The 16,540-nt window shown below is 31.3% G+C and overlaps 1 protein-coding gene across 3 annotated transcripts in view; it reads right to left on the reverse strand.

The window, feature by feature from the left end:
• Positions 1 to 16,540, reverse strand: part of LOC143044850 (uncharacterized) — a 105,488-nt gene continuing 88,948 nt past the window's right edge. The window contains exons 29-35 of one of the 3 annotated variants that reach the window (XM_076217042.1): positions 11,968 to 12,053; positions 11,351 to 11,447; positions 10,419 to 10,509; positions 7,912 to 8,022; positions 7,538 to 7,607; positions 3,447 to 3,462; positions 1 to 2,271 (exon numbers count right to left, since the gene is read on the reverse strand). In XM_076217042.1, coding sequence (XP_076073157.1) covers positions 3,448 to 3,462; positions 7,538 to 7,607; positions 7,912 to 8,022; positions 10,419 to 10,509; positions 11,351 to 11,447; positions 11,968 to 12,053 — 470 coding nt within the window. In that variant the 3' untranslated portion in view covers positions 1 to 2,271; position 3,447. Of the gene's footprint in view, positions 3,463 to 6,191; positions 7,608 to 7,911; positions 8,023 to 10,418; positions 10,510 to 11,350; positions 11,448 to 11,967; positions 12,054 to 16,540 lie in introns of those variants that run through there. The other 2 variants (XM_076217041.1, XM_076217040.1) reach the window with 2 other exon arrangements.

Genomic DNA, 16,540 nt, shown 5'->3' on the forward strand with positions numbered 1-16,540 from the left:
CACATGAAAAATAATTTATTGCAGATTATATGCATTAAAATAGTTAGTACAAATGATGTATTGCACAAAATGTAAGAAAAAATAACAAATAAATCATTAACCTAAGTATTTGCATAAAACAAACAATATTTAAATCATAATCAAGAAGAAAAGTGGAATACTAAGATTAAAAGAAGAAAATGCATGTCGAATATTCAATATGGGTGAATATTGTCAAGAGAAGATTTTGACATTGCAGGAGTTTGTGAGTACAATTATTTTTTTCAACAAAAGATAATTTTCACCAATATTTATGAAATAACCCATTTTTTGTCCAGTAAAACTTTCAAAGCTGTGTGAAACAGATTTTTGTTATTAAGTTGTTATGTAGAGCGTAATACGACTCCAAACTGACTAACATATTGTCAATAAATCTCTTAGCATCCATTGAATTAGTTGGACTTCATAAAGTGAAGGTTTCTTAAAAAAACCCAGATTTAAACAATGCTTAGACAAACTAGAAATGCCTCCTTGTCTAAAACAGGGTTTGAATAGTAAATAAATTATAATTATTTTTATTTGGCTATCATGACTTTTGACATTTAAATTTTTTAATTTGAAAACAATTGCTCTCTCAATTTCAAAGGAGTAGGTTTTGGCCCTACAATATAACAGTTTTACAAAATTGTGAAAATGTAATCTTTTATCTATTTACTGGAAAGTAGAATGCTTCTGCTACATAAATATGGGCTATTTTTGACAATACAATTAACATACATCAGGTACTAGCATCATTAAGTCATGCGAAATTACTGAAATCTTCACAATTTTAGTATTTTAGTTAAATTGTAGACGTTTTCTTCTTAAATGAAAGTGGCCGCATTCGTGTTCATTCATAATATTGAAATGTAAGTTGTATTTGATAATAATACATACCGTATATAAAGGTTGAGGTTGAACACGGATGCGGCAACTTTAATTTTTGACAGAAACCACTGAAAAGTGACGAATTTTGACATATTTGATAGATGTTTCATATTTAAGCTTGAATCTGAGCGTTTTTAATGCCTTGATCAGTTAAAATCTTTCAAATAAACTTACTGAAATAGACACTTAAGTTTTTAAAAATATCCAAAATCTTTCGTTAGATGAACCTGAAATTTGAGGCCAGAATCGGCCATTACAACACCTACTCCTTTAAACAGTTTTACCTTTTTCAGTAGATAAATATCAATAATTTATGCTACTAAAATTATTGACAATATGTAAGTTAGTTTGGGGTTGTATAAAGCTCTACATCACCAAACGAAAATATGTTTTACAAAGCTTTTTTTAAAGAAACCTTTTTGATATTCATAATCAAGAAGATAGTGTAACAAAAAATGTATTTTACATGTATTAATTTATACTGGACACTAAAACAGCTGCAATCAATCAATCAATCAATCAAATAGGCTACATCTTGTAAAACTGTAAAATTGTAAATTATTTTTGAAACAAAAAATTTACATCTTTTTAAATTAAAAAAATCTGCATTTAAGTAAAGCTGAAATCTACAAATCCAAGATATGAACAACAGTACCTCCTTGGTATTAATTCAAATCTTCCCCCAAGTATCACCACAGATCTTTGTTAAAAAAAATGTACCAAAACAGACTGCCTTTACAAATATATTGCTGACCGAAAAATGTAGGAGCTGACTGCAGTTTTGAAAAAAGTTGGATTGAAATTATCAAACAGGAAATATGTATCTGTAAATTTATCTTTTGATAAGACTGAGTATGATATGATTTATGTAAATGAATAAAATCTTGCATCTGTAGTTACAAAATAAACAACTTTGAGCATACAAACTGTGTGAAGCACAATCATAAATATATAGTGCACAAAACCTCAACAATTGATCTCCTTCATAAAAACTTAATCACCTAACAAGCATTTTGCAATATTTAAAAAAGTTCCCAATGACTATAAAAATGGAATTATATTTTGTAACTCATATTGTTTATGTTCTTACAATAATTTGTTAACCAATGGCCACATTGTCTGAAAATTCAAAAGGACAGAAATACACTAAAATAAAAAGATCCAATTATAACCATGATTTTCATATATCTACGTTTAATAACAACCCATATACAGAAACATAGTGAATAACAGTGACTTAATATTATTCTGAAGTGAAAGTACAAAAAGGTGTCCAATACAATCATATATAATTCTAAAGTGAAAGTAAAACTATATGTCTATACAATCTTAAACTTAATTCATAAGATGGTGTTCTCATATTATCTGCAATAAGAAAACAAGTAAATTAAAATTTCACAACCTGGCTTGAACAATAAAGGCACAAAAAGCTAGCAACTACTTATGACTAAATACCACTCTCCTCCAACTATTTTATTTTAATTCAAAGGAACCAATTTCTACACAAGTCTACAGATAATTCTTTTTATAGAAATTGAAAGATGTTTTCTTTTTACATTCCAGTAATTACTAATTCAGAGGCTAACAATGATTGAAATTGATCCAACAACACTATAGTGTGTGTTTGTTTTTGTTTTTCTTGCTCTCATGTGTTCCAGTTATTCGTTTGTTTTCCACTTATAGTTGATGTGTTCCCTAGGTTTTGCTTTGTAACCCTGGATTTGTTTTTTCTTCAATTGATTTATGACTTTTGAACAGCAGTATACTACTGTTGCCTTATTACGAAGAGAATGGACCACATGGAATACTTTTTTGTATGTGCTAAGACTCATTATGATAATAAAACATCATAGTAATGTTAGAAAACTTATTTTAGTAGATACATCATGTACATTTTTTTAAAGTCCACTCCTTTGTAGCCAACCTCAAAGTGATGTATTTAACAAGTTTTTCTTTGTTGGTGTGTTTTTATTCTCATACACTGTTAATTGGCACAAAAATAACACTTAACCTTGGCACATTTTTTTTTATCTGGGAAAATGAATAAACAATTCCATAATAACAGATGCTTAACATGCTAAAAACTATTCACCATTGACAGTTACATCAATTTGTTCACAATCTTTTTGTGAAGTTTCAAAAATGTGGACTGGTATGACTTATGTAGACAAATAGGTACAACCCCTTCCTCATCCTACTATACGTCAATTTGCACTTAGTGCAACCAGACCAAAATAAGTTCCGGCAATTAGGTTTTACTTCATCTGTAAAGAGTATTCTGTTGTATTTTTCAAACAAAAACTTTTGCAAATTCTGCTATTGTGTCATGCATGCTGTACATATATTAAATCCATCTATATTGTAATAAGATGTTAGCAAAGACAGGAAAAGATTATTTAAAGCAGTAAGGTCTAAGGATGTGCTCCAATTTATATATCTCCAGACTGGTGAAGCTGTTAGCAGCAGCAAAAAGTTACAGAAAACCCCTATCAAGATAAAGACTGTCAAAACTCTAGGATAAGTAGAATTTTTATACTGACCTCATTTCTTCTTTTTCTGAAATTTATAAGGTAATTTGTCAACTGAACATCTAAATTTTAAATAAGATAACATATTCAAGTTATGCTTGTTTTTAGGGTGGTTTTTTTTGTATTTTAATGGAGTTTTTTGTTGAATTTTTACTCAGGTACTCCATGATTCCAAAGTGGAAATATTAAATTTGAATTTTGCGTTGGTTTGAAATATGCAAAATACTTTTATTTTTTTTTCTTATCCTGGTTTGACTCTTTAGTAATCTAAAACATCAAATAAATATTATACTTTTCAAACCTTTCACTCAACAGTTGAAAAATTCTACTTTCCCATTCTGGTTTAATGGCATTCTTTCACAAGATTAAAGAAAAAAACTTTGCATGGACATTACATTTCTACAGAAGCATATACTATTTCTAAAAGCTGTCAAAATATTTACATTCTTATAACATGAGATCATGGAATGATAAGTACAAATCAACAAAAACCCTCAATCCCTACAAAATAGGTACAAGTCCTCCTTAGTCAAGCAATGTCTCTTCCACACTAGACAATGCACTCCTTCATTAAATATGCTTCTTATTATTAAGCATAAAAGGTAGCTATAGGGATATTAGAGTTTTCAAAATCCATTTCCCATGGCGGTGCTTGAAGAAAATCTGTTTAACCTCACATTTATTTCTAGTGCAAAATACAAATATTGTGTCTGTCTTTTGCAAAATTTTGTTGTAAATCCTTCAGACCACCATTTTTGAGCACTCTGGGGATGAATAGCCTTAATAAAAAAAACATCTATGTCTTCGACGCCAGTTTGGCAGAGCAATCAGTCGATAAAGAAGCAACTCAGTCCTCAATTTCAGATTGTAAATCTATCACTACTGACTTGTATTTACAATAATAATCAAAACATGCAAGATATATATACATATATATATTTTCCAAAAAAAAATTCAAAAATGGCTTAACCCTGTTTTAAATCAAATGCATTATTAATATTGATATAAGCAGCTATTCCTACATCCACTGTGCTAAATTTATACAAACAAAATAAGAAAACTGATATTATAAGCAACATACTTGCTTAAAATGCTTGTATTTTCCCACAAACCATTATCAACCAATAAATACCAAACATTTAAATAATGAAAAGAAACAAATTACAAATGTGAGAATAACTACCTAACATTTAATCAGTTTATAAAATGCAAATATGTCAATGAGGATAGCATTGTCATACAAATAATGTTGAATATTTAATGAATAGCACCAAAACAAGTCCAACAGTACTAAAGTTACATACTTATAAGGAAAATAGAAATAATACACATATAGATTTAGCATTAGGCAAAATAACATATGTTCAGAATATGAAACAACAAAATACACAACTTCCATGAAACACAAGAATATAAAATACATGACTACCATTAAAAATAAATCATCAACCTTCTAACAATCTATAAATAATCAAATAGGAAAATAAACTTGGGTCCCATTAAAAATAAAAGTAGAACACTGGTAAAATTTGATGGTGAACTCAAACATGTAAAAATGAATGAAACATACTATATAAAGGAAGACAAAATATGTGTGATGATAAAAAGTGGCAAGGTTATAAAATATATATTATAAGTTTGGCACAATGATATGGTCCAGGAAACTAAATAATTTAACATGACAAATTTAATTCAGTTTTAAAATTCATGCTTTTAGTAAAAAATAAAATGACATTCCCTACAGCTGAATTAATTACGGCATGATACTTTCATTTAAACAGTAGATATATTCTTATAACATGTGACCTATTTCCATGGACATGATTTTCTACTAAGAAAATAAAACATCATTTCATACTATGAAAATGAAATGCTCTTGTAGAATTTCATTGAAAACATTCTTTTATATAAGTATATCATGTATATATGTAACATACTTATTTTGGTATAAGATAAATGGCATTTTTATTGGTTGGTGAATATATTAAGTGAGTTTTTTTAGTCTTGGTTCTTCCATTATGTTAGAGGGTCTGGGCGGGTTTTTATTTGTGTTTTTTTTTTTCTCTATTTATTATTCATTTTGCCCATAATTCTCTTTTCTTTATACATTAACACCCCCTTATTTTCTATGCTTTACAAAGCAGCTCCCATTTATTCTTTATTCTTTATTTTGTGTCTATTTTCTAATTTTGTTTGCCTTTCATTCTGATTTATTTGCCTGTTATTCTCTTTTTGTAAACACAAACCAGACCCACATGTAAGCCTATGAAATTATTATGTCCACATGAAGATAATGATCCATCCATTATCGAATTTTATTCTTCTAAAAATCTTCACAAGGATTTTCTAAATCATATATGAAATCTACAGTAGTTTCCTTCTTATAGAATTTCATTCAATTGAAAATGTTCTCAGGGCTTATCAAAATCATATATAAAATCTATGGTATTTTCATTCTTACTGTAACAAATGTATAAAAGTGTGGACACATAAACATACTGAATATAAAAAAAAACGTTCAAGGTCAATTCAAAAGAACTGAGTGTATATGAAATTTATTTAGTTTCAGAAGTGACCAATCACACATGTGCATGTTTTGATGATTCTATTTCATTGCAGTTACTGGCCATGCTGAATTCATAGCGGTTTTGTTATGTTTTGAAAGCAAACAAATACATATCATAACTTTTCATTTAAACATGCAATCTTGAACAGTATACATGGGTAATAAAAAGTCAATACATCAAGTCATAGTACCTTGGAACTAGTCAGTTATAATCTCTTCAAGGGAAACAATTGATGAAACTGGTTGCTGTTTTAAAAATAAATTAATCTTATAACAGTATGATGTTCTTAAAATAATTATATTCATAGGCGGATCCAGAGGGGGCCTGTGGGGCCCGGGCCCCTCTTTCGTGGGAAAAATTTGTTTGATAATATAGGGAATCATTGAAGCATGACTGGAGCAGGCACCCCCATAGGTCAGTCAGCGCCCCCCTTCGGAAAAGTTCTGGATCCACCACTGATATTCAAAATAATTAAAATGAATATGTCAATAAAAAATCTAAAATAAAATTAAGCACTTAAAAAATAGTAATTGGCAGGACTAGACTTTGAATAAATTACTAGTGACACCTTTTTTTAAAATAAGTTACACAAATATAAACATCATGATTTGCACAGACACCACTATGATCCATGTGAGATTCATTGCATTGTTTGTTCAGTCAAAGTTCATTGTTATGTACATTCAAAGTACAAATATCAATGTTCATACAGGGTATAACATCACTACAACACTAACTTCTACATGAACCAAAAAACTTCAATGCATTTTCACTATTCAAATAATTTTACATGATCTGTTTTCAGAAGCTGTGGCACCATGAAAGCTTAAGACTTCAAAGCACTAAGATAGACAATAAACACATACACACAGACAGACAGACTTAGGTGAAAATACTGAAATGGTATGAGTCTTTTTCGTAAAGACAGAAAAAATTGACATAATAGGTTATTGTATGAAATGTTGGTTTGGGCCACCACGAATGAGGACATATTAAGAAGATTTTATTTCCATTTCAGATCGAAAAGGAGTTAATCTATTGCAAGTTATCTCCCCATGATTAATAACCAAGAAGATGAATTCCTCTGATCATTTTCTACCAAGTGAATTATGCATCAGCATCTGGTATGTCTGGTATATCTATTGCACAACTTGTGTCCCGTTCTTTGTCTTCGAAGCAAACTCTTTCCACAACATCACTTTTCTCTGGAGTATTCACAACAATGTCACCTTCATTGGAAGTTTTCACTGCAACATCACTCTTGTATTGAGCGTTCACCACAACATCTCCTTCCGTCAATGTTTCATTTAGTGCCGCTGACATTGGTGAACTGTGAACAACAATGTCTACTTCATTTATTGAAATGGGACTTGCAGCCATGTTTTCATCTGAAAATGACCGCTCTTGTTGTGCTATATGTAAATAAGGACTACTTAAGTTGTCTATATTTTTTTCAGGTGTTTCATTTTCAATTGTGTTGTCTGTGAGTTCTACTTCATAAAAATCATTAGATATGGGATCACCCATATACGGTACCTCTTTTGTAGCTCTGATAATCCTCTGACAGTAATAGTCATCATAGTTTATTGGATTCTGGTCATGTTCTCTGGAATAAAAGAAAGGCAAGATTTTCTATCATATTCCTAACATTAGTTATATTTGTAAATAGGCAGTGAACAAACTATTACTTATGCACATTATTAAACTACTTTTAACTTCTCACTGTGTAAGAGGTAGAACTGGTTAACTCTTAGTACATTATCTTTATCAATACAAATATTTAGTTTGAGTTATATTTTGTGGTGTTTTAGGTCAACAAACAACAACATTTCTGTGGTATATTGAAATAGCTATGATGGCATGATGTTGAATAGGAAGTAGAATAAGTAGCTTGTTAAATAGTCACATACCTGTTGTATATAGAAATAGCTATGCTGGCAGGATGTTGAATAGGAAGTGGAATCTGTAGCTTGTCAAATGTAGCTGCTTTCCTATCTTGTTTCCATGGCCATGACCTTGGCCTATAGAAAAACAAACAAACAAAACAGTTATAAAATAATAATTTAAGATTTTTATTGATAATTCAGACATAACATTTTTAACATTCTTTAAATTATAATATTCGGCAATGCATTCTGTTTTCAAACTTTAAAAAGAAAAATCTTAAACTTTAACTTGTAAATAAAGGCAACAGTAGTATACTGCTGTAAAGAGTTGGAAGGTTAAATTTACATGACCTCAAATCCTATTTTGCAGAAGTCAAAGTAAATGGTTCAATCTGATTATTTATTAGCTGTGATGTAATGTAGGGAAGACGAATATGAAATACCTTCATTAACTGTAACTTACCATACTCACTCACTTAACCACAGACCTACTGTTATCCAAAATTTTAAACATGCCCTGTTGGAAAGCAGAAACCAGTTCATGGTCACTCTAAATCCATTTGTAATTGGACATCTACCTCTTACTAAACTAATATCATTAAGTTTGTCATCCCATTGTTATTGGAAAACTTATTTGTAACTTTTAGCTTACTATAAAATATGGTTGCCTAAAGTGAAATTCTGATATTAGAAATTTATATTGTTTATAACATAAGTGTCAACTATTAAAACATGATAAAAAAAATATGTTGTAGAACCTATTTCACATTGAATCTTATAATTCAATTGAATGATCATTGTCTACTGTAGGCCAACTTATTTTTGATGGACACTTTATTTTAGGTTCAGCCCTTTTATAGCCAACTTCATGACTTCGGGATTTTCTTTTTTTCTTCCTGATGTAATAGTACATAGTACATAGACAATTTATTATCATGTTTTATTTTTTCTTCCTGCAAATGTTGAGAAAATTAGTTGCTTTACATCATTTCTACACAAATCATATTCAACACACTGCTTTTATATTTGTCCACCATTACTGGAATCAAAAAGATTCCCGTAAATTTTTACATCACAATAGAAAATATCTGACACCACAATGGAACAAGAGTGCACACATTGAAATGTCTCGCCTTCTTTACTAATCATTGATATTATGTTGATAGTCCTAAGTATAAAGCTTTATTACAACTGTCACATAAACGTTACATTAACCAAGATAACTAAACAAAGACCAATGAACCATGAAAATGAGGTCAAGGTCAGATGAATCATGCCAGGCTGACATGTACAGCTAACAATGCTTCCATAAAACAAATATAGTTGACCTAATACTTATAGTTTAAGAAAAATAGACCAAAACACAAACACTTAACACTGAGCAATGAACCGTGAAAATGAGGTCAAGGTCAAATAAACCTGCGTGACTAATATATAAAATCATAAAATATTTCCATACACTAAATATAGTTGACCTATGGCGTATAGTATCAGATAAAGAGACCAAAACTGAAAAACTTAACTTTGACCACTGAACCATGAAAATGAGGTCAAGGTCAGATGACATCTGTCCGTTAGACATGTTCACCTTAAAATCATTCCATACAACAAATATAGTAGACCTATTGCATAATGTATGAGAAAAACAGACCAAAACACAAAAACTTAACTATAACCACTGAACCATGAAAATGAGGTCAAGGTCAGATGACACCTGCCAGTTGGACATGTACACCTTACAGTCCTTCCATACACCGAATATACATACTAGCCCTATTGCTTATAGTATCTGAGATATGGACTTGACCACCAAAACTTAACCTTGTTCACTGAGCCATGAAATGAGGTCGAGGTCAAGTGAAAACTGTCTGACGGGCATGAGGACCTTGCAAGGTATGAACATACCAAATATAGTTATCCTATTACTTCTAATAAGAGAGAATTCAACATTACAAAAAATCTGAACTTTTTTTTCAAGTGGTCACTGAACCATGAAAATGAGGTCAAGGACATTGGACATTTGACTGACGGAAACTTCGTAACATGAGGCATCTATATACAAAGTATGAAGCATCCAGGTCTTCCACCTTCTAAAATATAAAGCTTTTAAGAAGTGAGCTAACACCGCCCCGCGTAGCCGCCATAGCCGCCGCCGCCGGATCACAATCCTTATGTCGAGCTTTCTGCAACAAAAGTTGCAGGCTCAACAAAAATTATTGTTGTATGACATCAAAAGTTTAATAGGCATTCTCCGGTCAAGCACTGCATATTTTCAATTTGCTATTACGGTAGATGTATAAAGTTCACTCATTTACTTTCAGAAACAAGATAACCTGATGAAATTCTATCATTAAAAATGATGTTTATCATAAATCAGATTTTCTATTAGTTTAAATAACATATGGTGTGAGTGACAATGAGACAACTCTTTATCCAAATCACAATTTGTAAAAGTTTAAACATTATAAGAAAACACGGATCCTTTGCTCACATCCAACCAATCATTTATATCAATAAAGATGATATTTTACCTCCTGGTAGCAAATGCTGCTGTAGCATGGATCACACGACTTGGGTTGAAGATATCTAAATCAGCAGACGGTCTTTTGACAGCTACATCACCTTAAATCAGAAAAATAAACTTATGTTGTATGTAAGACTTTTGACAAGATAGAAGCAAAAAGTATATTCCTTCCCGTTCCAGGATGAAAATTTCATGGACTGTATTTTTACTCTCCCTTGACATCATTTGCGAGTATGGTCTTGAGGAAACGATGATAGTCCGTCAGAAGGGGATGATGAATGGCTGACCCGTGTTAAGAGAGAGCCATATCTCTTGCACGTAAAAGACACCCTTGTCGATTTTGAAAGAGAGCAGGCTAATGCCGCTACAAGGCAGCCCTTGCACCTGCAAAGTGGAGAGGGATTAATATAAGTTTCAATAACTTGTTTCCCAAACCACTATAAATAAATTTGTTTAAACTAAAAAGTATAGGGATTAATATAAGTTTCAATAACTTGTTTCCCAAACCACTATAAATAAATTTGTTTAAACTAAAAAGTATATCTTTCAAATGTTCAAATAGAAGTAATTTATATATTTTGGGGTGAAGGAGTATTGTAAATTATTCTATCCCAAATGACTAGATCTTGATCTCCCTTGTTGACTCCCAAGGTATCTTAGATTATTTAATCCTGAAAATAACTGATTACATATATCTGCTGCAAATATGGTGACTGGGAAGTTTTCAACTTAATATCTACTACAGTTTAAACTTTTTTAATTTTTTATATCATGCTCAATATATAAATCTTTAAATTCATGAATAATCTTAAAGTTCATCATTATTCTCAAACAGTTTTAGTGTTGAGGAAATTGTCCCATAAATATTCAAACATTTCTGCATTACTGTCTTGTTACTTGTTATAAATTGAATATAAGGACTATGGTGAAAAGTTTTACCTGAAGTTGAATGGACTTCAGTAACAATGTCTAAGTCATCGTGGAAATCCCCAGTCTTCACCATTTCCACATATCTTCCTAGGTGTAAATGCTGTACCTGAAAAAGATACAGATTTGTACACAGAACAAGAATTTGTTTTTTTGAAGTTGCCTCTGGCTTTATACAAATGATACTATTCATTATCCTAGACTTATAAGGAATTTGGCAACTAGGCTCATGCTAGTCTGCATCCCTGATAAATCATTATTCAACCTATATTTAAAAGATAACATATTATGCTATGCAATTAAGGATGAAATATAGATTGTTTAGAATAATCACTTTTCTTTTAATAAACAGTTTTAATAGTAGAAAGTAAGATCTGTTAATTTGCAAGTTTAATACTAAAGCTACTACAATGACTCAAAAAAAAGGGACGTCCTTTGGGTCAAGACTTTTTGAGTACTCGGCCTAAGAAGACATACAACCAAGATACTGGATTTGTTGTTTAGAGTACATATTTTGTTGTCCAAAGTTTTATGATAGGAAACATTAGATTAAGGGCAATCCTAAATATTCATCATATTGCAGGCACCATGAAAATTCTTTCCTCCATGTCATCAATATTAAAACTTACTTCTAACTGGAAGTGTGTATCAGTTCCCTCCAATGGTATCAGAAATCCATCAGAAAATAAGTCTTTTAACTTTTTACAAGCTAGTCCTGAAAAATATTGAATTTTCAATAAACAAAACAAGAAAAACACAAATGAAACATATTTATTTTCTAAATGAAATTTGTTAACAAGAGGCTGTCACAACGACAGCAAACCGGATTTATTAATATTTATTTGTGTCCTGGCAATATCACAAGAACCATTACTGATGAATGGTGAAAGTGAAAATCATCAATATCAAATTTGACCTCCATTTTGTCATCAGTATCACAATCTTAAAATTTGAAAAGCTTAGATTGAATGGTTCATGAGTAAATGCAACAACGTGAATGGAAACGCCATTTCACAATCTTTCAAGTACCATAACTCCTGAAAGGTAAAAGTCAAAATGGTCATTATTAAACTAGACCTCTATTTTGTCATCAGTAACAACATATTACAAGAGGCTCTCAAGAGCCTGAATCGCTCACCTGGTAAACAATGCCTTCGGCCATGTTTTTTGACGAAATAGAAAATAAAACACAAACTTTATTTTATACATCCTACTGATCATTCAAATGAAGTTTGGTTGAATTTGGTTGAGTGGTTTTAGAGGAGAAGATTTTTTAAAGTTAGCAAATATGATGAACAAATTGTGAAAAATTTTCATTAAAGGACAATAACCCCTTAAGGGGTCAATTAACAATTTTTCTCATATATTAACTTATTTGTAGATCTTACTTTGCTGATCTTTTTTTTCTGTTAACAGTTTATCTTTATCTATAATAATATTCAGGATAATGACCAAAAACTGCAAAATTTCCTTAAAATTACCAATTAAGTGGCAGCAACCCAACAATGGGTTGTTTGATTCATCTGCAAATTTCAGGGCTGATAGATCTTGACCTAATGAACATGTTTACCCCATGTCAGATTTGTTTTAAATGCTTTAGTTTTTGAGATATAAGCCAAAAACTGCATTTGACCCCTATGTTCTATTTTGAGTAACAGTGGCCATTTTGGTTGGTTGGCCAGGTCACCGGACACAATTTTCAAACTAGATACCCCAATGATGGTTGTGGCCAAGTTTAGTTCAATTTGGCCAAGTAGTTTCAGAGGAGAAGATTTTTGTAAAAGATAACTAAGATTTATGAAAAATGGTTAAAAATTTACTATAAAGGGCAATAACTCCTAAAAGGGTCAACTGACCATTGCAGTCATGTTGACTTATTTTTAGGTCTTACTTTGCTGAACATTTTTGCTGTTTACAGTTTATCTCTACCTATAATAATATTCATGATAATAACCAAAAACAGCAAAATTTCCTTAAAATTTCCAATTCAGGGGCAGCAACCCAACAACGGATTGTCAGATTCATCTGAAAATTTCAGGGCAGATAGATCTTGACCTAATGAACATTTCTACCCCATGTCAGATTTGCTTTAAATGCTTTGGTTTTTGAGATACAAACCAAAAACTGCATTTGACCCCTATGTTCTATTTTAAGTAACGGCGGCCATTTGGTTGGCCAGGTCACCGGACACAATTTTCAAACTAGATACCCCAATGATGGTTGTGGCCAAGTTTAGTTCAATTTGGCCCATTAGTTTCAGAGGAGACGATTTTAGTAAAAGATAACTAAGATTTATGAAAAATGGTTAAAAATTGACTATAAAGGGCAATAACTCCTAAAGGGGTCAACTGACCATTTCAGTCATGTTGACTTATTTTTAGGTCTTACTTTGCTGAACATTTTTGCTGTTTACAGTTTATCTCTACCTATAATAATATTCATGATAATAACCAAAAACAGCAAAATTTCCTTAAAATTTCCAATTCAGGGGCAGCAACCCAGCAACGGATTGTCAGATTCATCTGAAAATTTCAGGGCAGATAGATCTTGACCTAATGAACATTTCTACCCCCATGTCAGATTTGCTTTAAATGCTTTCGTTTTTGAGATACAAACAAAAAACTGCATTTGACCTATGTTCTATTTTAAGTAACGGCGGCCATTTTGGTTGGTTGGCCAGGTCACCGGACACAATTTTTAAACTAGATACCCCAATGATGGTTGTGGCCAAGTTTAGTTCAATTTGGCCCAGTAGTTTCAGAGGAGAAGATTTTAGTAAAAGATAACTAAGATTTATGAAAAATGGTTAAAAATTGACTATAAAGGGCAATAACTCCTAAAGGTGTCAACTGACCATTTCAGTCATGTTGACTTATTTTTAGGTCTTACTTTGCTGAACATTTTTGCTGTTTACAGTTTATCTCTACCTATAATAATATTCATGATAATAACCAAAAACAGCAAAATTTCCTTAAAATTTCCAATTCAGGGGCAGCAACCCAACAACGGGTTGTCGATTCATCTGAAAATTTCAGGGCAGATAGATCTTGACCTGATTATCAATTTACCCCCATGTCAGATTTGCTCTAAATGCTTCGGTTTTTGAGTTATAAGCCAAAAACTGCATTTGACCCCTATGTTTTATTTTTAGCAATGGCAACCATGTTTGTTGATAGATCAAAACTTTGGATACAATTTATAAACTAGATACCCTAAGGAATATTCAGTTAAAGTTTGGAAGTATTTGGCCTAGTAGTTTCAGAGGAGAAGATTCTTGAAATAGTTTACGACGACAGACGACGACGGACGACGACAGACGACGACAGACGACGGACGCCAATTGATGGCATAAGCTCACTTGGCCCTTCGGGCCATGTGAGCTAAAAATTTGGGAAGCTTAGGTAGAACAGTTCATGCGCAAATGCACAGACACGACTGGAAACTCCATTTTTCAATCTTTCAAGAACAGGATAACTCCCCAAATCAATAACCGACATTTTTCATTTGTTTTTGTCACAAAAAATCTGGTTAAAAACTAAATATTGAAACTAAGAAGCATCCTATCAATAGCTAGGTGTTCCCCTAAAGAACTTTAAATGACATGTACTATTACATTTCAGCATCAAATTATATCCTTAAGTGTTGCATTATTTCCAAAATTACATTTTGTTACAAATTGTAAAACAAACAATAGTGTGGAAGTTAATATAGAAAGGTAAAGATAAGACCTTCATGTTTGTCCACAGTAATAAAAAAAAAAATATACTGCTAGATTTTTCAATAGGAAATGAACTATGCATATTATTCATCTTATTCCACATGGAAACACCTCAAATGTTTTTTCTTGTATCAAATGTGATTAACCTTACTCAAAAGGGGAATATGGCTTTTAAACGTCTGGACAGCAGATATGTTTCATGTAAAACAAACTACAGATCTTAATGGTTTTTCATGTATATTCATTGTCTCATAATTTCTAGTGTGCATTTTCAAATTGCTCATCACATAGTAGAATTGATTACGTAAAATAAAAGAAATGTAATCTGAGAACATTGTGACAGAAAAAGGTTATGTTACCTCTATCTATCCTTTATGTGAAACAAAGTAATATATTTGTAAATAATCACAAGCGTTGTCTAAAATATTCTGATAAATTAATTAGAGTTACCTCCCATTAAACACATGATTAATGTAAGTAATTATTTTTGGAAGTATAAAATTTATTTAATATTAATATTAAATGATAAAAATGGCCATTAAGACATCTGTTTCTGTAGATTTTTAATCTTTTTTTTTTAAATAACTCTAGAGTATATTCGTAATAACAAAACTTGAGAAATGTTATCAGCAAATTTTATCAACAGTCAAATTATTGACATGCTTTTCAAATCAAATGTCAATTTTTATACAACCGCAAAAATTGAAAACTTTTTGGTCGTATCTTGGTATCACGTTGGCACTATAACTTAAGTATTAGTGAATAGAAATCTATGAAATTTAGACACAAGGTTTATGACCACAAAAGGAAGGTTGGGATTGATTTGGGGAGTTTTGGACCCAACAGTTTAGGAATAAGGGGCCAAAAAGGGCCCAAATAAGCATTTTCTTGGTTTTCGCACTATGACTTTAGTTTTAAGTAAATAGAATTCTATGAAATTTTGACACAAGGTTTATGACCACAACAGGAAGGTTGGGATTGATTTTGGGAGTATTGGTCCCAACAGTTTATGAATTAGGGGGCCAAAAAAAGGGCCCAAATAAGCATTATTTTTGGTTTTTGCACAATAACTTTAGTATAAGTAAATAGAAATCAATGAAATTTAAACACAAGGTTTATGACCACAAAAGGAAGGTTGGGATTGATTTTAGGAGTTGAGGTCCCAACAGTTAAGGGGCCCAAATAAGCATTTTTCTTGGTTTTTGCACCATAACTTTAGTTTAAGTAAATAGAAATCAATGAAATTTAAACACAAGGTTTATGACCATAAAAGGAAGGTTGGGATTGATCTTGGGAGTTTTGGTCCCAACAGTTTAGGAATAAGGGGCCCAAAGGGTCCAAAATTAAACTTTGTTTGATTTCATAAAAAATTGAATAATTGGGGTTCTTTGATATGCCGAATCAAACTGTGTATGTAGATTTTTAATTTTTGGTCCAGTTTTCAAATTGGTCTACATTAAGGGCCAAAGGGTCCAAAATTAAAC

Source organism: Mytilus galloprovincialis, chromosome 9 (genome assembly GCF_965363235.1).
Source record: "Mytilus galloprovincialis chromosome 9, xbMytGall1.hap1.1, whole genome shotgun sequence".
NCBI lineage: Eukaryota > Metazoa > Mollusca > Bivalvia > Mytilida > Mytilidae > Mytilus > Mytilus galloprovincialis.